This window comes from Colletotrichum siamense (assembly GCF_013390195.1).
Source record: "Colletotrichum siamense strain Cg363 chromosome Unknown KSG_Cg363_contig08, whole genome shotgun sequence".
Lineage (NCBI taxonomy): Eukaryota > Fungi > Ascomycota > Sordariomycetes > Glomerellales > Glomerellaceae > Colletotrichum > Colletotrichum siamense.
The window spans coordinates 2,506,324-2,530,042 of NW_023501021.1; the positions used below are offsets into that span (position 1 = coordinate 2,506,324).

The following is a 23,719-nucleotide window of genomic DNA, read 5'->3' on the forward strand; positions in this document are numbered from 1 at the left end:
GATGCATTTGTCGTAGTTGATACTGAAAAATTCACTAAATTTACGCCAGATAGCAGGTTGAATGGTTCGTTGATGTCCGAGTATACGAAGGTCTCGCTGAAAGATATTTGTGTTGCAGCGGTCTTTCTCCTAGACAACACATTTCCCAACGCAACTTGTACTTCTCGATAGCAACAGAAACTGTTGTCAATGGCAAGAGGCGAGCAAATTCAAAACGGGGTACGCTTTTCAAAGCCGAGTTGGTTGCGAATCACAAAAGATACCACTTCTGTAAAACTCGCTACACTGAAGTCCACGCGATCTCCACGACGAACCCCAAGTCTTGGCCAACAGGAACCACAGCCTGGAAACCACGAGCCCTCAATCCCGCCGTAACGGAACCTCCCCCTCCTCAAAACCGTTTCCGCCAACCTGTCAACCCCACGACGGTCCCCCAAGAGTTGGTCACATCATCTCCATCCCACTCCCACTCTCCTCCCCGGCCCGTCGTCCCTATTCAACCCTCCGCTCCCCCCGCCCAGCCTTTCCAAGCCATCACCACAAACCTTAAGACGACCCCAATGCAAGCGCAACCAAGCTCACAGGACCCTCAGGGCGGGAGAGAAAGGTACACCCCACAAGCAAGGCAGATCATCACTCTTCTCGCTCTCTGCCCCCTGAACCGAACGAAGCCCGGACTTCCCTCGTTTGACATGTATTCATCAAGTAGCTCGGGGCCAAGGCGCTGGTTCAAACGTACGATCATAATCAATACCTTGGGCATGGGCTAGTCGAATGATACAGAGGGGATGTGCAGGACTTCACTTCCCAAACAAGTAATGAGATACCGAAACCGAAGGGCCGGTATCATACGACACAAGAATGCCTTACAAGAAACACCATATCGCAAACTGTACAATAGGCTAAACTAAACATGCGCAAAAGCAGAAGGCAAGTTACCGATGGGATGCATACCTCTCGTCATCGGCGCAGTTACTCGACTTGTTCAAACCCGAGAGTCTGTTTCCCATCCCCCGCGGCCCCTGTATCAGCAAAAGAGAAAAGAAAAGATCAACGCCTCATGCATGTTCGTGGGGTGTGTAGGGATCACGGTTCCATTCCCTCGGGTTAGCCCTCTCGCTCGCTCTCTGCCTTTCCTCGTCAAAAGACAGTTCGAGAACGCCAGCTTGACTCGGTCACCCGACGGGGCGGACCTTACAAGGCACAGAGACGGACGGGGAAGGGGAAGTCTCCCCCTTTCCGCGTCGGCTGCCCCGTGCTTTTCCTGCCTATCCTCCGCGGCAAGACGGGGTTGACCCTCATATGCATCAAACGGCGGACTTGTGTTGAGTGATCTTCGACCTTCCCGCGGATTAATCATCCCAACTTCGGGTTTGGGGAGTTAGGAACATGAGATAGACGCCCCCGAGCCTCCTCCACCCCCCCCCCGGGGCCCCTATTTCGCATTCACGACTGTACGCGATGACGAAGCCGCCTCAGAAAGTATAAGGAAAACCAAAGAAAGGAGTCCAGTACTATTCTGGCAGCTCACAAGCAAACACTCTTCGCTAATGCCAGCTAAAAGTCTGCCTTGGCTTGGGACTTGTATGATGCAGTAGCCTTTACCCGATTACTATCGCAACAACGTTCGGAGGAACCACGGTCGCCGTTGATGAGTTATCCTTCTCCCTCCGGCGTTGACCCCTGGATGCTACCCGCCCTGGCACCTCTCAAGGTCCGAGACCGAACGGCCGCGGAGCGGAGAAAAAGATGAGCAGAAAGCCCGCACCCCGGACCCCGGCCGCGCGGGTCGGGGATGAGGGGGGAAGGGGAGGGTAGACTAACGAAAGGCAAGTAATGTTAATCATACAGATTGCAAATGTCTGTAAGGGGACGCCCTAGACCGCGCGCCCCCCCACGAAACCCAAAAGCCCATACTGCGGCGACCTACCGGTACGAATAGAGTAGCAAGACGAACGCTGTCAAACCTGACGCTTGGGTCAGGTGGCATCCCGGTAATACGTCGTATGCCCATCGGTGCCGATTAACCTTAATTCTCTGCAGGCGCGCGACAACCCCGTCCATGGAGACGGCGACGCGCCGGCCACCACCCACCACCAACATTGCAACGGGGACGGGGCATGGGACCAGGGTCCTGGTCTTTGGGGTTTATTTTCACCCATTTCGGGCCTCGTTTGGGTTGATGAGAAAAGATGAACCCCGAGTCGCGCGCGCGCGCAAGCAAGATGACGATGGGCAGAACAGAGTTTTGAGAGTGCGTGTGTCTGTTTAGCCCTCCTCGGCCCCTCCCCTTCCCACCAACGATCGTCCTCCACCTTTCCGTTACGGATAGCAGATCTCAACGTCCTTAATCTGAGGGGAAGATGAGAGACAGCGGCGACGGACGGCGTCACCTTCGTCCGAAGATTTCGGCCGTCCGTGGAGGAGGTCGCCGTTGATGACAAAACGCAGTGGCCCAGGGGCTGGACCGACCCGCACGAGTCAACAAGCTTCGGAGATCTGATTATTGATTAGACCGTATGCCTGCGGCCGAGTAATTGCTGCCCTCCACCTCAGGTTTCTTGTGCCTGTTTAGATCAGATAAACGGCGAGGGTTCTCCCACCGGCTGATGATCTTTCCGAAGTGTCGGGTCAACATCTGCCGCAGGGTCTCTAGTGAGAAATCATGAAGCTTGAAAAATTGGCGGACTTGTACAATCCCGACCGGAGAGGGGTCCGAGGCTCGGGGACCTGCTCACGATGTCTCCATATGGTATAGAGCCTACAACGTGGATTTAGCATCCCAACTCCCCTCCATTGCTGACGTTGGATATAACTAGGATCCTTATTAGGTGGGATTTAACTTTACTGGAAATAAGAGACAAAATGTCTGCCCCCAATAACTCTGCGATGTTGTGGATTGGGCACATCGGAGCTGTGGATCTCTTGCCAGTTCTTGCCTGTTGAATTGGGCAGCATATCAAGCATACTAAGCTTTTGGCTCTCTCGATGCTTGTAAGCTGACGGGCTTGTTATCATGAGACAGAGAAAGTCCCCGGATTGCTTCCTCGAAGAGGGAAGCCGTCTGCCGGGCGAATCAAGGTTGGCTAACGGCCGAATAAGGTGCTGATATGGCATGATGGCGTATGTGCAGCGTGAACCAAATGACTGGCACTGGTCTTGCCAACGCGGCGACGTGTTTTGGAATCCTTTCTGTTGTGTAAAGGGCGACTCTGGAAATAAGGCTCACCAGCATCCTGCGAGCTGGGTCAGCGCCTGCGGGTGACCATGCAAAGTGAGCCTCCAATGCTCCGCCGTGGCAAGCCTACAGGCAGATCCTGTGTTGCAGAGAGTGATCTCCGCGGCGATAAACGGCAGCCTGGAATCCTACCCATTCGAACGGACGCGACACCTCGCGAGACGGGGTTTGCTTATGGGACTTTGGAGTGGCTGGATTCCAATGCCAGCATCTAAGCCTGTGCGGCTTCCGTAAAGAGATGAGCTTGGCTCTTTCGAAGGATTGCCCTCGTCGTCATGCTCGTACATCCATATTCAGCCAGGAAGTAAGACGTTGGAGATTCCAAATTGACGAGGTACAAGATGTCAGCAGTCGGGCGGCAACCCCCGCCTCGTCTATATCAAAACCCCTCGCATAGCGGCCAATTGACTCCTAGTAGCGCCGCGTCTATTGAAGGATCTTTTCTGAACTCGGGTCCCACGATAGCAAAGCCTCACGTTTGCGTAACATTGATTGTGGCCTAGTGTAGGGTAGAGTTCCTGAACTTCGAGACAAATGTCCAGCGGATTAGAGTTCGCAGGCCAATGTTGAAGCTTGGGACCATGATGGCCGTCATCTGATAATCAGGCGAATGATGGACGCTGTACAGCGGGTGATTGGCGGGCCCACGAGGATAACAGTGGCTCACAGTCTGGCGGGCGGTGTCAAATATCGCCGTGGTTGGGGCAGTGCTGACTTTATCAAGCAAAGCCCAGGGTGCCAAGACTGGTGTAATTCAGCGTGAAGATGCCCATGCTGGAATTGTGCAGCAGCAGATGCAATTGTCGCAGTAGATGATGGTAGGATCGAGTCAATACCTGGAGAAACATGCAGGGACTTTGGCAAAGTCACTCGATGTCTCTCGAGGTACTCTGTGGCTCTTAGCTCTTGGCCCTTGACACCAAGATGCTGCGCCAACGGCTTGTCGTAGGCCTGGGCCAAATCCGTAAGAATTGCAATCTCACAAACTCCCCTGGCACGAGAGAGAGCGGGGTAATGGAGAGGTTGACATGACACTGACACTGACAGGGTGGGCGTGGGTTCGGTTGGCGTCTACCTTAACGAGGGATGCGAAAATGCGATGGCGATCTCCCTCGGCGGCAGTCAGTAAAAGTGACGAGATGCCAATACGGCGGGTGCAGAATGCCAAGCGTCCCAAGGCTAGCACGGCCACCTGTTTTGGGGCAAAGGGTTGGCCAAGACACAGAGCTGGAGGATAAAACATGGTTGCCCAGCTTATGTCTGTACGTTCGTCGAATAGTGTAGTGTAGGCTCGAATTGGGGTCGCTTGGACTCTTGGAGCCACCTTATCGAGCCACAATGTAATTATTTGCGTCGTACGCCCCCCCTTCGCTTGTCGAGATTCAAGGGCATGTGAGTTGCGACAGCGAGCAGCAAGCCCTCGCACTTCGCATCGTGCAGTAATTGGCGAGAGTCATTTCGTTTCGCAGCAGCGATGGCTGTGAGGCCGTGGTGGCGGTGGTCGCAGCGGCGACAGTTGTTACACCAAGCGAGAGACTAGCTAGCCGCGAGACCGAAAACGAGGGCAGACGAGACAATCCGAGCAATGCGAGATGGATGTTTGACAGCTGCAGGCGGGTGAGGTGAATACGCTAATACGCGTTTATCAAGGGGGCGTCAGTACGGAGTTTGGGGATGGAATGGGGAATAAGGGAACTTACGCAGTTCCTGGGCGGGCACAGGCACAGGCACAGGCCCAGGGCAAAGCTCGCAAAGTTGGAGACGTCTCCATCAGAATACTCGTACCTGACTGACGGACTGCATGTGCTGTCAACATGGCATGGCATGGCACTGACAACTTGCGACAGCCTTGACATGACATAGACAGGCCATGCCCAGTCCTGTCACTTTCGCTGTCAGCCCATTTCAAGCTTGATTGACAGGCACAACAAGTCAAGCACCATGACTGACACGGCAGGAGGTCCATCTTCGCGAGACACCAAGGTGCCTTGACTTATCTCAATCCAGAAGCCTGGCTGTCACCTGTGACAGGAGGAGGCAACAGGCAGGAGGATAGGCACCTACCTAGGTGATGATCCGGGAACGGGATTCGCAATTGGGAAATGATGCGAGGATGCAGCAGCGGGCCAATCGCCCGCGTTCCTGCACAATTCGTGTTATTTCCATGAGTAGTGTAGGTGCAGGTGCGTTGCCAGTCGGGCAGTCCCGCCAACGAGGGTAACTGCCTTGAGTGATTCCTAAGGTAAGGTAGGTAGATAATATGCAATGTCGCAGGTGCATCGACGGATGAGGAAAGTAGGGTGCGAGCTGCTGCACTCTTGGAGTAAGGTGCCGAGACCGAAACATCGAAACAAGGCAGCTGCAATCGCGATGGTTCCTTCCATTGCAATCAAGGAAGGGGAAGGCCTCCCGCAAAGAACAACCTGGAAGGTGCACGGGTGCGGGTGTCTCCTTCCTTACTTCCTTCCTTGCTTGAATCTACGATCGAAGACAACGGCCGACAGCTACTTCCCGTACGGATCGACGGAGGAACTGCAACAGGCGCAGGAGCATCTTCTCCTTGCATCCTCCACACCGCACCGCACAGCACCGCCTTTCCATTACTCTCCTCAGGAGTTCGGGCCCGAAGTCCCCTCGCCAATTGGCCCCCCCCACCCCGAGAACATCAAACCACCTCGAGATGCGGCCCCGACATTGAACAAGGCAGTGAGACGCAGACATGGCATCATGGAAATCATTGGATCATGTACGCATCAGCATCAGGTACGCACACTCTTCAAGATAATCCCCCGGATACCCACGTGGGGTTCCCGCACTCACCCGTCGCGGCAGCCGTCACCGTTTCCGTCACCGTTCACCCCGACTCAGAGTGAGCGACCGAGTCTGACCCCGAGACATGGACGCAAACGTGTCCTCGGGCGCCAACAAATCCCTAGGGCCAAAGTCTAGGAACCCTGAAAGGACCCCGAGCCCGGCCGCCGCATGACAAACCGGCGCCCGGCCACCGAGCCCGCCAGCCCGCGGACCACGAGCCCAGGAATACCAAGAAAAAGCCAAGACATGCGCCAATCAAACGCCCACCCAAATCATCGACAAGCGCGACTTGCACCTTAGGGTTACGGCTGATGATTGAACCACCTGAAAGAACGAAAAACTTTTTTTTCGAAATAATCACCCAATATGTGTCATCTGCCTCCTCGTCTTGGCTTCTAGTCTAATGCGAGGCAACCACCCCCCGGACGACGAGGTCAGGTCGGGGGTCCAGCTTATCATGGATTCGGGTGGATGTTGGCCCTACCCATTTGCCCAATTTCAGATTCGTCGCCGGTGCGCTGCATACCGCGGGAGCCTCCCCTGCCCGCTCCACGCCGGTGTCAATACGGCGTATGCGATGTCCGATTAGCCCCCGTTCGGCATCGCGAGCTGCCGACGCTTGCACAAAACGCGGCACTGAGCTCTGCACAACTCCCAGCCCTCGTCCAGCTGGCCGCCGATCCTTTGCGATCGCCTGCCTAAAATACGGGGCCCCTGTCACCCTGTCAGGGGACCACCCACCACGTTGGCGGTTGGTCATCGACTCACTGTCTGGTCCCCAGTTCTCTCCGATCCCGACGATGTGGACAGAGTGGGACGGGGCGGAACAGTGTTGCAGCCCGACTGGCTGCTTGCGGACATGGAGCAACAGAGAGAAAAAGTCGAGAAGGAAAAAGAGGGCAAAAATAACACCATCTAATCACCGCCTTTCGACCCACTGTCAGTCACCGGAATTAACCCACACCATCTCTCTGCCGTATCAATCGCCCTCCCTCACTAGTGTACGACGTACACTACGACTGCTACACTACTATGCATAGTACTCTGCTACTGGCACCAATGACACGCCTTACAGGGCGATCAAGTAATATGCCGAGTGCGAGAAGCCCGAAGACCTGCGGCCGAGAGGCCTTTTCGCCCTTGAGTTTCGCCCGACTGATGGCTGCCTTGTCCGACAACGAGGACGACGTTGCCCCGAACGTCGCACAACGTTAGACTTCGAGGTGGGCGTTCCGCTGCTGGCACTCTACTTTGACGGCAGTCCACCACTCTCACCATCCACAATTTGCTGTGTGGGAAACTCTCAGACCTTCTTCAATGTCGGCCACGGCGCTCATCATTTGTTCGAGAAACCCAATTTTGTCCGCTGACAAAGCTCCTGAACCCCAAACAATACCCAATTCAGGGATTTCCCAGCATCGTCAACCCAACTCAGACAAGCCCGCCCAGCCCAACACGTGAACTCACAAGGTGCCATTGCCCACGCTTGTCTGAGCCCCTTCAAACAATGTCATCGGTCTGGAAGTCCGTGAACGACTTTTTCTTCCGCCCTACACCTGAAGCAGCAAGAAACCGAAAATCCATAATCCACACACTCTTAAACCCGGCCACAGGACCATGAGGCTAATTCCGCCCTCGCATTTTGCAGTGGGAAAAAAAAATGTCGACTCATATGGGGGCCTCCACCGTCGGACCACGGGGTTTACAACATCCCGTCCCGCCCTCCGCTACAAACGCCGAGATCACTTTTCGATTTCCAACCACCCTAGTAGCCCCCTTCTGGCGCGCAAAGCACATCCTACGCAGCAACGAATAGCCCACTATCAAAAAAAAAAAAAAAAAAAAAAAACACCCTCTTATCCACCGCGCGGCGCGCCATAGGCCCCAAAAGTCCGCTTATCCTATCCTCAAACGCAGCATCATCGCATGAACAGCGCCCTGAGCTTCCCGCGTTTAGTGGAACATGCGCTGTGGGGCGCCGCGTTGCGTGTTGGGATCGAAAGAGATCGCAGGGCGGACGCTTTCAGACGGTTCCTATCGCTATGTCCTGCTGGAGAACTTTTTTCTCTGTTCCCCGTGGCGCTCCATTCTGCCTGTCGCCAGAGTGACCCTGCCTGGAAATATGCGCCTGAGTTCCATGCATATCTGTTTCCGCCCAGGGAGTTTGCTTCCGCGTGTAGAGGCAAATGCGTGAACGTGCGTCGACGTTGTGTGTGCGTCTCTGCGCAGACCGTTGGCTTTTGCGCCCTGCCACTGTCAACGCCAGCGCCGCAGACGCAGCGACTACGAGCAACCACACACGCACTGCAGGCGGGGAGACAGATACACACCCCCTGGCTTCACATCTCCCACGCCCCCCTAACTGACCAACGAAGCAGGGATCCCGGATACGCCAGGGGAACCTTTGTCCAGAACGAACCAAGACCTCTTGATCGAGTGGCTTAGAGCGTGAGGGGCGTGACGACGACGACGACTGGGCTGGTAGCTCGCCCGCCGTCTCGGCGGACTTGGAGTTTTGTTTCGTCCGCTCCGATGGGACTTGTTATTCCGTGTTGCCAGTTTGCACCCGTTGGCCATGATGGTGATGCAATCTACGCCCGACAAGCGGCTCATCTCACATGAAAAAGGGAAACAGGACAAGCATCCAGGGGAAATACGAAAATAGGGGGTTGGGCAGTAAATGGGCTGTTGTTGGCTTGGTCTTGCCTCTATTTCCGTCTGTTTGGAACCCCATTCGGCCCCCAAAGTGTCTCTCAAGCTTCCATCAGGCATTTCGCAGATCAACTCAAACCCAACTGCTGCAGCGCCGCCGCTGGTGGGGGGCACCAGAAGCTTGGAGAAATATTGACGACGGATACAGCAAAACATCGACGGTCACGACAGCTGAGCTGGCAATCTAGACCTGGGTACGGTGAGGTCGACTAAGACCCGTTTCGAACAATGATCGTCGGTTTCTTCAGTATCAGAAGATTACCTGGGGGCCCTTTTTACACGTATTTTGTCAACACCTGCGGCCGTTGACGGGCCCCTGTCCTGTCTGTACGGGTTCTACAGTCGTGACGTGGAGTCCGCCGGCCGTGGCTTAGGTTAACTCACTATGGTACCCCCCCCCTTGGCAACTCTGAGCGTCGCATTCGCTCCAAACCCTCCGCCGCCGTAGCAGCAATAACAGCGGTCAGATCAGGTCACGGGGGGTCACGCAGTAGGGGAAGGGGGAAAGGGTAACCGTGACGGTTGCAGGCCGAAAGCAGCAGCAGGCCAGAGAAGACCAAAGAAAAAAAAAAGTTGGAACGGAGCTGGCTCCTGCTTCGCAAAGCTCCCTCTTTCCCTGAGGGGAAGCTCTGAAAGGATGAGGGGGGATGATGCTTCAGGACGGGGGACTAGGGGGGGAGGGGAGGGCAGCATTGCATAGTTAGCTGTTCCCTGTCAGCCTGCAAGTGCAAGCTCGCACACCGTCGCAAGCCGTCGCCGACCCCCTCCAGTAGCAAGCAAGCAACCCAACCAGCAGCCAAGATGGACGCCGACTGCAGTGTGTTTTGCCTCGTCGCCGTCCACTGAAATGCTATTGTGTGCTGTTGTTATTTTGGCATCATTTTCAGTTTGGGGGATATCGGACTGTTGTGCCACCGAGTGTGTGTGCGTTCATGCCAACATTCTTCACTCTTTTACTACAGGACCATACAAACTCTGAAGGTTACAGCCGCTGAACTAAAATGTAGACGGCGACAAGAGCAAAAAAAAAAAAAAAAAAAGTCATTCGAACTAGGTTATGGCTGGGTGCGCTTGGTGGCAGAGCGCAGCGAGCGCTCGTTCGTTTGGTCTTTTCTTTTTTTGCTGCCCTGCTGCCCAAAGAGGAAATTGTTAGCGCGCATTTATTTTCTTTCTCGTCTCTTCTCTGGTGAACCAGTCACTGCAAGAATGTGTGCATGCATAGTCATGGTGAACGAAATTGTAAGAAGAGTGTGGTTTGGTATTTTTCTCGCCAAGGTTTACACGCCCCCCTCCCCGGCCCCCATATCCAGCTATTTTGTTATGCTGAGTCGTCCCAATGTACACACGCACGGGGGCGGGAGAGAGTGTGGTGAAAGTAAACCTGTTGTCTAAGAAACACCTTTCAGGCGCCAGGCTATGCGAAGCGACTGACAGGAGGGAAAACATGAAAGAAAAACCCGGCCGTGATGATACATGGTCTCCGATTCGAGTAGTCGTCGTGACTGCCTTTTTTCTTCGTCCTTCCCCCTCCCCCTGAGAAGAAATTACCACACAATAGAGAAGTAAATGGCATAAACATGTTTCCCCGTAAATCCCTGAAAACGCCTGTGTCGTTGTGGACACCAGTAGATCCCGCCGGTAACAATAAAGCAACGCCTTCGCGGTGTATCGTTGGAAAGAAGAGCAGACGGAACACCGTAATAAAACCTCCCAACCGCCATCGCATGTGCGCGAGCTGGGCGCGCGTGCGCCAGCCCGGTGCCGAAACCCGCCAGTAACCCCAGTTCTATATCTCATAACGCGTGATCAGATGTAAGAAATTCGAGGTTTCGTTGTTCGAGTGAACCGTTTATAGGCGCATCGGCTCGCCGTCGTAGCCCCCGTAGATCATTGGGTCACCCATGCCCATCATCACCTCGGGGTTCGGACATGAGAGGACGTGAGGCTTGATGGTGCCAAATTCGTTCTCAATGAGGCCCTGATTAAGCATGTCCATGCTGGAGAGGGCGCCGTTTTGTTGTTGGAAGAACTGCTGGGCGAGATCCATTGCTGGTGGTTGGGGCGGTGCTGCCTGGCGAGGCATGGTCCATTGTGGTACGTAGGCGTTCATGGTCGGGGACTGGTTATGGAACATTGCGGCGGTGGGGTCGACTGGTGAGGCGACAGAGTCGACATCGAACTCGGTGTAGCCGGTCGAGAAGCTCTGGGGAGACATGGTCATCGGGTTGTTGTGCTGGCCAAAGACTGCCTTGCGGTAGTCGGCCTCGAACTCGGAGTGGTCGAGCTCAGAGGAGCTCGCGCGGTCGGAGCGTTCGCAAGACGAAGCCGAGTCAAGTTCTGTAGGTATCCTGGTGGTGGTAGCTGCCTTCTCTGCATCGCGCTCCTTCTGTTGCTCCTCCAGTTGGCGCGCCAATTCGGCGAGGCCTGCTTCGTCTTCGGGGAAGACAGAGTGGACGGGAAGGTCGATATCTGAGTTGGGGCGAATGCAGCCAAGCTTCTGGGCAATGTTGTGGATGACAGGTTGTCCTCGGTCGTTGAGCTCAGGCTCGCCAAGGTCCCATTGCTGGTTATTCCTGACCATGGAGTACAACTTGTGAACGGTGGCGATGAGGGCGAATTGGGTGTGCTCGAGGACCTCGGCGTATCCTCGAGGGAGCTGCTTGTATTCCGTCTTCTTGCGGACACCGGCAGTGCAGACGAGACCGTCGTCCTTACATCTCTTGCAAGGGAACTCTCCGTCGCACTAAGTGATGTTAGAGGGGAGGGTGGGTTGGGAGGCGGGGGACAGTGAGGCCTACCTTGGTCTTCTTCATTCTACACCTCTCGCAAGCCTTCCATACTCTCTTGTGACGACCGTCGGCAGACATTGCAGAGGCGGGGTGGTCATGGTGTGATGTTGCGTTGTGAGGGCTGGCGCGCTTTGCGGTGTGGCGGTTGGCCTTGATGGACTTTGAGCTGGATGAGGAGTTCTTCCTGGACTTCTGGTCCTCCAATGGAGGGGTAGGTAGGCCGCTTCCCATGGTGGATGATTAAGAGTTATGATGTGAGGCGAAGTTGTAGTTGAGGTGAAGAGGTAGTAGTGTAAATGAGGCAGGATGGTTGTGATCCAAGATCGAGGGGCAAACAGACGTATAAGTTTGTTCCTGTCTGTGGGTGCAGGCCGTGTAAGTGAAATATAATAACGAGAACGAGACCCAGTTCAGTTAGGGAAGGATAGCCAAAAAGGTAAAAGAGTCGGGATGACACAGGTAGACACAGCCAAGAGTCCGCGGCGCTAGGGTCAAGAGTCGGGACAGTCAGCACGGCAAGGGACTGGGATGCAGGGTGTTGGCAAATTATTAATGTCGAGCAGACTGTCGGGGTGCGTCTATTGTGCGCGCGCGAGATTATGTGATGCGGCAGAAGGCCTCGGAAGCTTTTGAGTTAATAAAGTTCGGTCGCTCGCAATGCTAGGAGGGCGGGTGGGCAGGGCGTGTGCGGTGCCTGCTTGGGTGTGTGTCCTTGTGGTGTTGGTGCTGTGCAGAGAGGGCGGATTGTGGATTGCTGGCATTAACGGTCGGCGACGTCTTTATGTCCGAGTATGCGCGGGCGGGCCCCTGGTCCAGTCGTGTGGAATGGAATGGGGGGAGGAGCACAAGAACAGAAACGGGATCCTGGAATTCTTGGTGTACCGTTTGTACAACTGATGTTGTGCAATGTAGCCTGCGCGCTAGACAGCTCTGAATGAACTAGCCGCCAAACGAGGTAAAGTCCGCAGCGGAGTTGAGAGTGCAGAGCGTGTGAACGAGGATAGGGATTGGGGTCCTGATTTGCAAGCCGGGCCTGGGACGTGGTAGGGCTTATGACTGCAAATATGGCGGATTGCTGACCGCAGGAGGGACCTGTCTTTTGGCGGACGACGGTGCCGGGTACTGGTTCTGGTCCAAAAGGGCGATGACTGAGGCTGGTTGGTGCCTTTTGTTTCTATTCGTTGAGCCGTAGATGACTGAAGTCCTTTACAGCGGGCGGGCGAATGCGGGAGGATTGGTTCGATATAAGCCGGTTTGGTGTAACAAGATGATTATCTTTTGCAAGTGTGGCTTGAGGTGAGATAAGATGGTGAGGCTAAGCTTGTTGAAGTGTGTGTGTGGATGAGTGATGAGAGACCAAGACAAAGGGCCCGAGAAGTGTTTCGAGATTGTGGTTCTTGCTGGCTTGAAATATGCAGTCCAGTTGTGTCGTCTGTTCGGGATCGAGATGGTCTTTTAAGTAGACGGCATTACATCAGAACCAAGAAGCTATCAACGTCAGGTCGGCGGCGGAGTTGGAGATGGATTGTGATCAAGGTCCCCGATTCGAAACATCAATGGCTTCCAAGTTCCGTCGAAGGGGGATCCCAATCAGACGGAACAGCCGCCCGCATCTTATATTCAGGAAGCAGGGTTATCCACAGCTCAGCCGGGATCCAGAGAATGCGAGCTGTCCATGCTTGCTTGCTGGCTGCGGCTTGGGGTCATGAACACAACATGACATGACGCTGCAAGTATGTTAGCCATAGGCCTAGTCTGGGCCATCTGCCTCGGGGAGGAGGAGGAGATGGATGGGCAGAGACTGGACGGTACCTTGGAGAGACGAAGCCGAGTGTACGCCTTGTTCAAGTGGGTTGTGCGAGGACAAGGCTCGTAATGGTGCCGTCAAGGGGTAAGGCAGGTTGAGCGGGTCCGCTGCGGTGACGGGGCGGTACATTGCGATACAAAGTACATCGGGTGTGGAGGTTGCTAAGTCCCCGACGACAACAACCTGAGCAGCAAGCTCTGCATGGGTGATGGGGCCAAGGAGACAGAGAAAGACAGCGACAGAAAGACTCTGCTTCCCGAACGACACAAAACCCTCCGAGCTCTCTCCAAGGTCCCTCCAATCCCCACTCGTCCGTACTTCGCCCGTGGCTGGTAGACCTCTCTTGTCTGTAACCAGCATTTTAGGCGCTCCTGCACGTTCTACTGACGCCGATACGTCGTGTTGAACAACCCCCCCCCCCCCCCCCCTCTCTCTACCGTTTTGGGCAAATGGGTGTCGCGGTGACCGTCCCGTTGTGTGAATTCCGTACGTCTTGACGCTCATGGCATTGCCCTGAGTTCCCCGACCAAGGTTTAGCGCCGTGGGATCGATCAGTCCATCCCAAGTTGCTACATGACCATGATTCCCAGATTTGTGCACACATCGGCGGAATCTGACGGGGCCGGTAGCGGTGCGAATAAATCCCACTGATTCCCCGTACGCCAAGATACCGGTCTCTCGACGAGGCCGGCGCCGAGGGCGGGGTCCTTTACTTTTGGTTGCGCTGCCACCGTCAACGATAACGACTCCAGATCAGCTCAACCTCGGGGCCGCGATCACGAACGGCGCGGCGAATTTGCAAAGGTTCTGGACTCGAATGGAGACCAGATGGCAAGCATGATCAAATTGATGACGCCAGAGACTGGTGTCTGCCAGCTGGCGTTGTGGTACGTGGTGAGTCCCTGAACCAGATTGCCATTTTGGGCAAATAGACAGGGAGCCAGGGTTGATGATTCATGATGGATCATAACCACTGGGCTGGGCCAGCAAAAATCTCAAGCCGCCGGAACAGCGCCCATTACGGCCGCCAAGTTGTTGTATTTTTGATATGCTTGAATTAGTTTTCTCTTCAAGCCCAATGTGACCCATCGGCGGATTCCTTGCCCGGTGGGGGACTCAAGGGGTTGAAAGCAGCATATCCCAATTATCCTCAGGCGTTTCCTATCGACGCAGCTCGAGCGCAGGTGAACTGACCGCGTAAAACGGTTTGGAGAACAGACAGCGGGACATGGTCGAGCTCGAATGCATGCAGGGACTTCCTCGTTCCTCGCAACAGCGCCGACAGCCTCGTGTGGGAGGGCAGCCATGACGGACGGACTTTTGTGTCATCCTAATTAATCCATGTTGGAGCTGGCATACTGACGATGCGTGCTAAAAGAATAGTATGCGCCAAGAACGGCAACCATGGATTCGGCGATGCCTCTTGCGGTTGCATGGAAGAAGGGCAAGTTGTGCCTGACCGCAAAGTCTAAGTGGGAGGCAACTCAAGGGCTGGAGACGGAACTTTGACGGCGGAGGGAGTTGAGTTGAGGCGAAATGGAGGTAACAGCAACTTTGAGCGAACGGGTTGAGGCGTGTGTGATGTGACGGGTGCAATAAGGTCGGCGGAAGGGTGGTTCAAACTTCTGGCCAGCGCAACCCTCTGTGCGGCGGGAGCGTGCAGGCAGATGGATGGTGCCCGCCATCACCATCAAACCCATCTGATACTGTGACACCGCCCAAGGCAAAGGGTGCAGTGCAGGACACAACGTCAAGGCGACCAGTTTCGAGGAGCGAACCTTATTCTCTGGCGACAAGCAGGGAGCCGCCGTGAAGCTCCCTGCCGAGGCTCGTCGGCGGCTCGCCACGGCGGCGTGGGGGAGCCAATGGTTCGTGGACGATCGCGAAAGATCGGGGACCTGGACCAGAGTGTAAAAAAAAAAAGTCCGGCGAGGAGGAGAAGGGAGCAGATGGCTCGGGGTTGTAGTTGACAGCCATCTCGCCGACGCAGCGCGGGAGACGACAAGCGGAGCACGGACAAGTTGGACGATCGCGAGGCCGTTCTGTGGCCCGCTCGCCCCGTCGGCGCGTGAAGTTGTCGAGACGGCCGCACCGCACAGAGCAGAGGCTCGCAAGGCCAGCTCGAGGTGATCAGCGGCAAGCGTTTTGAGCCGAACGACTTGTTTGTTTGATCATGCAATGCAGACAGATGTTGTCGATGGCGATGTCAAGCAGGCCAGGCAGGTAGGTACCTTAGAGTGTGGCGTCTGCGATGAGTAAAGTCGCAACGCATCAAGCTGAAAGGGCGATGAGTGGACGCAACGTCCTGATGACCTCGCGATGCAACAAGTAGGATCAGGTACCTTTCTGGAGTTCCTTCCGTGACCGCAATTACCGTTGTAAAGGCGTACGAGAAGGTGTCGCTCAGACAGTGACCTGCTACTTTGTTTGCCTTTCGTTCCCCAACCCAACCTCTACTTACACCGCCACCACCTAGGTACTATGTTACTCCCACTACCTCGCACAGTCGCGATATCCCGGCCCGTTTGCCAAGACTCGAGGCTTTCCTGCACTGCATTTTCGCTCGCAGTCGAGGACAGTACGAGTACGAGACCTCAATCCAGCGTGTGCGCCCGAGCTTGTGACTCTGTGAGTGAGTGCTCGTTGGTTGGCTGATTAGTCGATCCGGGCACCGGGCGGAGGACGGCAGGAATAAGCAACGTGGATCGGTTTCGCCCAGACCAAAAGTCCCAGCGATTAATTAGACTATTTTGCCGTGGAGACGTGTGGGAATTGATGCCAACGGAGAGGTTCAGGGTCAAGTCAGACCGGAGTTCGTTCTGTTGGAGGCGGAGGATCAGGTACAAGCCTCAGTCCCTCCTCCATGTCTTGGAGTGTCTTGGAGTAAGCAGTGTAAGTGGTAAGTGGCAGGTGCATGTACCTTGAGGGTCGTGGAGCGGTGCCGAGGTGTTGGGTGGGGCGTCGGAGAATGGAAGGCACAACACAAATGTCATCACTGCGTATTATTCCCGGCCAAATTTGCAAAGAATTAAGTGATAACGTGAACATTCACCCGCTCTTACCAATCCCTGAAGCCGCATTCTTACCACCTCACACCGTAAGGTAAGGTAAGATAACAGGCAGGCAGGCTCGTTGTGAGTCACCGCTACAGATTTTTCATGTTTGAGACTCCAGGCGGTCTGTTAGTATGCCTGAGACTGTTCCCATGGTAAAAGCCTGAAGGTAGTATTGGTGGTGTGCGGGCGGTCATGGCTGCATCTGTCAAATGTGATGATCGCACGCAACATTGGCATCACTATTTGCTCTGCTCCATTCCCCCATGCCGATCGGTTCACGGGAGTTGGTTCTAGATCCACGGAGCGGAGATGTTAACTCCGAGTTGATTTGTCCGTGGTGTTGGCGGTGGCTTCCTTCAATAAAGCCGGCGTCAGCACAGCACTCACTTCCATTACAGCATCTACATTGCCAACCCTATGTGCGATACGTCTGAGCTCTAGGGCTTCAAACGGTGTCTATGAGAAGGCCGAGCCGCCTAGGTTAGACCATGGTAGCGTGCAGGAGGCAGGCATAGCTTCAATCTAGCTGCTAACTCCCTCGGAGGGTGATATCATGGTGAGGTCTTCAGGGGACATCCTGCGACAGACCGACCTCATCCACGAACCGCCAGCGCAGGAAGAGCAGAGCGGAAGGTACTAAGTAAGGTGCCCTGCTCTATGAAGATGGAATTGTCCGCTTCGGGGGTCAATTGGCGCCGCCGCCGACTCGCGTCGGCCGCAAGATGAGACGAATTAGAAATCTCACGGCGGAAAGCTTAGTTAATCGCCGGAGCAAGGTGGGATGGGGGGCACCCAAGGGGTTTGAGGTAAACAGCGCACGCCAATCAAGACCGTGATTACCACGCTTAAACGCCGATTCCTCATCCCTCATCCCTCATCCCTCATCCCACCGTAAGGTACCGTACTGTACCGTACCAAACGCTGCTTGTGCTTTTGCTTTTGCTTTTGCTTTTGCTTTTGCTGTAATACCTGCATGTACGAAGTACCTGTGCGCCGTCGTCTCTTTTACTCGCAGCAGCAGCAGAGCGCGCGCAGTTTCGGCGTCTGGTACTTACGGCGTAGCTCCTCCGGTGGGTGGGAGCGATCCATCCGTCCCTCCGCTCTCTTCCCCTCCACATCCCCACAGCATTTGGCAAATTGTGAAATCATCGTGGCCTGTCGAATTTTTCTAGAAGGTGGTTCAGTGTTTCCACGGCCGCACTTTTCGCTGTCCACCATCCACCACACTGACCACACCGAATTTGGCATTGGGTAAGCAAGCCCCTACCACCACCTTAAGGTACCTACCTCAAGTAGGTACTTAGGTAAGGTAGGTCTGCACCTGGCAAGTGCCGACGGGTCGCTCCACTATCCCCTTTTGGACGTGGTCGCCGCCAACTGACTAATCGGCTTCACTGCTGGCAAGTGCCGTCTCCACTCGGCCCCGGCCTCACGGCGCCGCCACGGGAATACCGCAGCGAGGTCGCAGTATCTTTTTCATCTTTGGGCAAGCACAAGTGTGGCGCCTGCCTGGTTGGAGAGAACTTTCCTTAAACCACGCCTAATATTTCCTAGGGGCCCTGGGTACGTATCATCACAAATACGGTACGCAGTACTATGTAGGCAGGCAGGCAGGCATCTTGGACAAACAACAAGTAAAGGAAAGTATTGCTCGAGTACCTCTCCCGAATCCCGCCTTTGGCTACCCAAACTTGCATCCTGACCACGAGCCTTTTCCAAAAAACCACAATTTTACCATTGCCGCGCATTATCGTCACGTCGCCTGACCTCAATATCGGGGCTCCTCATGCCCGGCGCAACCCACTTCCAATATGCACCGGGCCGCAAAATGACCTCCGCCCTCCGGCCGGTACTGCCTCGCTGCATCTTGTTCATCCCTCGGCATCTCGCTTCTCCCATCTGGTCATCTCAAATCTCGTCAACTCGGCACCCCGCGATGAAGCAACGATGGCCCTGTTGCTCTCCTGCGGTCCGGTCCCCTACCTCCTGATGACGACTTCTCCCGCCGTCATCCAACACCACATGTTGTCAACAGGCTAGAGTCCGCTACACAGCGGCTACAGTAGGGTTGGCTCGGATCGCCCTCCGCCAGAATAGTGCACCGCACGCCAGCGGATGCCTCCCGCTCCCCGGCTACCTTGCATTATTCATAAAGTTAGCCCCGGTCGATCCCACGCTGATCATATGAGCCAATTGCAGCGCCCAGGGCCGGCCTTCTCTCGGTAACGAAGACGGCCTTTCGGCCTCCGACCTCCATACGCAAGACACCGAACAAGCGATCCTAACCCTGTCAGCCCTCTAACACCAACCACACTGCACGCTGCTATTCGTACACTACACTACACCACAACAATAACGCACCTTTACCCTGTGTACCTCGTACCTGTCATCCGCCTTGCGCCCCTTCACCACCCCGTACAATCTCAACATCGAAACTCTGCAGCCCATCCACTACGGCCACGAGGATCGCGTCCCAAGCCCCTGGGCTCCCCTGATCCCCGTTTGACGACCACCTAAGCCTTCTCGTGACCCCTATTCACGCCTTCAGGGTCTTTCCCCCAGGACCCAAGGGAGAAGCCGGAATCTCAAAATGGCGCACTTAGACTATTCGCCTCCTGCCCCCCGCCGTGGAGACATCTCGATATCTACGAACCTGGACAAAGGGAGACCAGAGTACATTCTCTACTTGTGTTTTGCCCGCCGCAGTACCACCACACAAAGCATCCCAACCATAACACAAGAAACAAGGATGGCTTCTGTATCGGGTAGCCCACCGATGCTCTACCCGTCCTACCCGCTGTCTTGCAGACGCGCCTTGGCAGCCCTCTACTCGAGTACTACCACCGTTCTGCGCCGTCTGCCAAAAGCGGACTTCGGCTTCTGCTAATTTCCAGTTCGGCCGAGGTTCGACTCCACCACCACCACGTTCTCCATGACGTCTCGAGGCTTTGGAGCCTCATTGCTTGTCGGCGCGGCTTTCGTCCTGTCCCGCCACGCGATGCCTTCTTGGACTTGGCATCGAGTCTCGCCCTTTGTCGATGTGGAGGATTTCTAATCGAAGCCCAAGGTACACAAACCAAGAGAAACTTCCTTCTCACCGGTGCGCTCGTGCCAGGCGATAAACATCGGCACTTGCAGACGTTTGGGGCTATGCCATCACTATTTTCTCAAATTGTCCACATGCACTGACAAAACTTTTGGTTGCAGGAGACGTCATCCTGGCGCAAAGCCTTATCCAGAGTATTGGGTCCACCATCCGTCTGAGTTTCGGTCTCCAGTCTCACCTGTCGGCCCGCCTGTCTGGTTCTAGACAACTGACAACTTGGAGGTTCGAAATAGAGGACACCCCCCAGGTATCGAACGGCGCCCCCGAGGCTGATGGGTCTCCCGGGAGACGACAACCAACCTTTCACAAGGCACTCCCTCCTGCTGAATCCCGTATCAGTGATCGTCCGCAGCTATCATGTGGATAACTGCGCTCCTTCTGCCGTCTGATGATTGATAGGCACCGGGGTTGCACGTCTTCCCGCCGGGGTGGATAATCGGGGCGCATGATCGCGCTGGCCACACTCAAATTTCAATGGAAGCAAGCCGATGGCTCAGCCGAGGCTCACTGTGGGACAGGTCTAGCAAAGTTTTCCCGTCTCTACGCTACCTGTTCTTGGGCTGGACTCCGGCCGGTATCTCCCGCGAACGGGACCACGGGATTACGGTGCCCGGACGCCGTTCATGCTTGGCACCGGCGGCTACCGGGTCCGGAGGCACGGAGGCAGATCCATAATTCCGGAGCTGAACCACCGAATGATCCAAAAGGCTAGTACCGAGCTATGCTTCTTCACAAAAGAAAGTCGGTCACAGAGATCACGGAAACACATGGCAAAACGGTTGACGAAACGAGAATACGGCGCTCAATCTGCCATGGCCAAGCGAGTGGCCCGGCCCATCTACTAAGCAGACTGCATGCCTTGTTTGCAATCACACTTCCTTGGTATTTCCAATCTTCTGTCGGTCTGGAGCACGATCGACCTGGTAACTTATTCATTCACGACGCATTTGGAAGGGGCTGAACCACTGATAGCGGAGCACGGCGATGGCTTGTCGCGAAACCGATGTGATTCGAGTCACGCCACCGGCCCCTGTCTGCAGGACAGTCGGGACAGTGGGGCCTATTCCCCGTTGCTATCTCCGTGCTTGATCTGAGATTTACTGGGGGATCTATGCAAATGTGTCGGAGGACTTTCGGCGGCGGCACAAAAACACGTTCATGACCAACCGGCTAACCTCCTTATGCACAGTGGGCCGCTCCCGAGGTGCAGCAACCAGTACGTCCAGCGACGTGGCAGCGACAATAGGCATGGATATAACGACAAGGCTCTGCATTGGGAATGGGCTGACTGTCTCTATCACCAAACAGCTGGCCAAAGGTGCAACATGATTCCGCCGCGGAACGCATGGGCCCCACTGTCGTGATGAAGATGCTCGACTGGCTTTCAGTCTGCCGCCGCGGAACGCATGGAGATAAGCCGATGTAGCCTTTTGTTTCTCCAAGTATCGTGATCTTCATTCAATGATGTTTCGAGAAACTCACTTGGCGGAGTTGGCCCGCGAAGCTACATGGCGGGAGGCAGATCTGGGGATCTACGAGGGCAGCATGCCAAGCTTTTTCCCTACGCCCTAGTGGGTTGGCACATGTCAGCTGGAGGCTATGATATCAATCGAGATGATTGACCAGACGATTGACAGTCATTACGAGGAAAAAGTTGGTGGCTGCCAAGGTTGGCCCACGGTTGCACGAGTCAAACCTCTCGAGTTTACGATCACGAAGTGCGTCTTGGCTCCACTGGATTCTTCATTTTTTCCTCTCTTATCTGGAGCTCACAAAGGTGCCTGCCAACTTTTCCCACGAGGCCTGCGACGTTCCGCGCTTAACGAGCGGCTAGAAATGCCGCATCGGTTACCTCATGTTTCCACGAGAAGGGAAATATCCCGCCGGTCATCGGTGGGCAGCAAGAAGGGGGAAATCTTCTTTCTCCTTCTCACGATGCTGGCATTTTTCTGCAGCTGGGGCAACCAACGCACGAGCAACGGAGTCAACAGCGACAACGGCTCGACCAGCCCCCTGAACAATGGGATTATGTGTGTGATATGGTCCTCGTCACCACTTACCCGACTTCCGACCTAAGTCTGCCCCGCTATTCAGCCCGGAGATGTAAGCATCCAGACCGAGTGACTGTTTGTGTGATCAGCAGTGCAAAGATTTTTTTGGCGCGGCCCCATTAGCATCTGTTTTTTTCTACCTTGCGGTGGGGATCGGTTTAAGTCGGACTGTTCCGCGCATCCACCTTAGGACGAGCACTCAGACGCGTCGTACGATGGAGCCCCCGATCAGTCATCGCCGTCACGGAGGAGTGGAGACGGTCCACTGTTGGGAATCGCGCCGATGCTGAGGCCCGGTGCTGGCCAGGCATCTCGTCACGGCACTTCGGCGTCTGACAGACCAGGACCGCGGTCGGTGGTTTTGTTCAGGTGGGCTCAAGCGGTCTGAGCGCCTGGGTGTTTCCGGAGGCTTGGTTCCGGGAGATCTCGATTTGCGCGGTCTTTTGTGCCGGTGAAGGGGGTTTTGTTCCGGTGGTCACGAAAGTAGGCAACACTCGCCCAAATCAAGGCACGATTGTCCTTGGAAACATGGTCGGAGCAGCTTCTAGGGCTCGTCCGAGTGAAGAAAACATGCCTTTCCTTGAAGATTTGGCGTCACTGCGAATTGCACGTCACCTCATCTTGACTCCCGTGCTGCATGTGGCCCGCGTCAGTGCCATCATGTAAAACTGCGAAACGTCTGCTTCACAGACCATGCCTATTGAAGGAACTCGGGTCACCCGAGACATTCGTATCTCAGCCTCTCGACGACGACGACGTACACATGTGGTGTCTTTTCGGCGATTGCAGCACGCACCGCAGTGCCAGGACCAGTATCCCATCTGCGGGCGTTGGAGGCTGGCCAGTAGTTCAGTGTCATCAACCGAACCCCGCCAATGCCTGAGACCCCTTTTTTCGTCCCTTTGGATGGCTCCGGCATGGTAGTTGCCGCTTGGTGATAGTGTCTACAATCTGTCTGGTTTCAAACAGCTGGGATTGCCCTTATCGTCACGGCTATCTTTCCGAACAGCCAGGCTACTTTGGCGATGGTCTCTATCATGTACTGCCAGCTGAGTCGTAATCTCTCTCTAAACCCCTCAGGACTAACCCCCTTTGTATCGCCAGTGTCCCTTCATCTGCATTATCCAGGGCATGGGCTATGAGATGAAAGTCTTTAGAAGTCGAGCGAATGTACCGCTTCAAACACACGAACATCACGAATCACGAAACACCAGTCTATTGGTTCACAAGGAATTGGGGACAGCACCAAAAAAGCCCCTTTTATTGGCCCAGGCGAGTCACAAAGGAGGGCGACATACTCAGTTTACGACAACGACACTTAATGCTGCGGGAGCGTAACCTCCCAGATTGCATTTCGGACAAGAAACTTCTCGGCCGAAACACGTACGAAATGATGCCATTCTCCTTATTCTCCCTCCGCGGACGTCCGCGGAGCTGGTGGCCGGACGGCTCCGTGGACTTTTCGGCTCCATGCCAAGCCGGTGGAGGGGGCAGAAGTTCTTCACTGACATCAACGGGCTGCGTGAACTTTGTACGAAAACGAGGGGAGAGAGGTGTGATGGTGGTGGTGGTAATGGTAGAGGTAGGGGGTGGTAAACGCCATACACCCTCGAGCTTAGTACTCACTTTCGACATAATCAAGATTCGTGGTTTAGGCGGTTTTGATTCGAATCTGCCTTGCATTGGCGGACAGATTCTCAAACAGCCGAGGTCGAGAGCTCTCTGTAAGTTCGTCGCATCTCGGCGCGGGAGGGTGGGAGGCCAGAGCTCCCTCTCTTCGTACCTTATGTAAAGTCCCTCGGCTTCGCGCAAGGTTTACGGCGATAGGAGCAGGACCTTCCCTCTTTGCGGTGGGATTAAGCTCAGCGACGGCTTGGTTTTGCTAATGTGGTGAGGAACGCAAAAGAGTTCGTCGTAAGTTTGATTACGTTTTGAGAGGGAGGGAGGGTTTGGGCGCGCATTAGGGAGGAAAGATTGCGTAGGCTTTCTTGGAGGGGAAGGGTAGTTGCAACGAAGCGCGACTGCGACTGCGAGGCGCAGAGGTTTTATTGCTGGCAGGTTGTATGAGTGTATGTGCGAACCTCTCTGGTGGAATACGGGGACGAGATGAATGCCGGTTTAGGCTGGACCTCGGCTGTGTTCATAG

The 23,719-nt window shown here is 55.1% G+C and overlaps 2 protein-coding genes across 2 annotated transcripts; both read right to left on the minus strand.

The window, feature by feature from the left end:
• Nucleotides 1-2,652: 2,652 nt before the first annotated feature.
• On the minus strand, nt 2,653-2,958 carry CGCS363_v012225 (uncharacterized protein; the record flags this gene model as incomplete). The annotated part of the gene is made up of 2 exons (XM_036644074.1): nt 2,653-2,761; nt 2,849-2,958. The coding sequence occupies 2 exons, from the start codon at nt 2,956-2,958 to the stop codon at nt 2,653-2,655; spliced, it is 219 nt and encodes a 72-aa protein (XP_036490741.1).
• A 7,655-nt stretch (nt 2,959-10,613) lies between these two features.
• Nucleotides 10,614-11,784, minus strand: FCR1 (Fluconazole resistance protein 1; the record flags this gene model as incomplete). Its single annotated transcript, XM_036644075.1, has 2 exons — nt 10,614-11,507; nt 11,563-11,784. 2 exons carry the CDS (start codon nt 11,782-11,784, stop codon nt 10,614-10,616), a joined length of 1,116 nt encoding a protein of 371 aa, XP_036490159.1.
• Nucleotides 11,785-23,719: the final 11,935 nt, after the last annotated feature.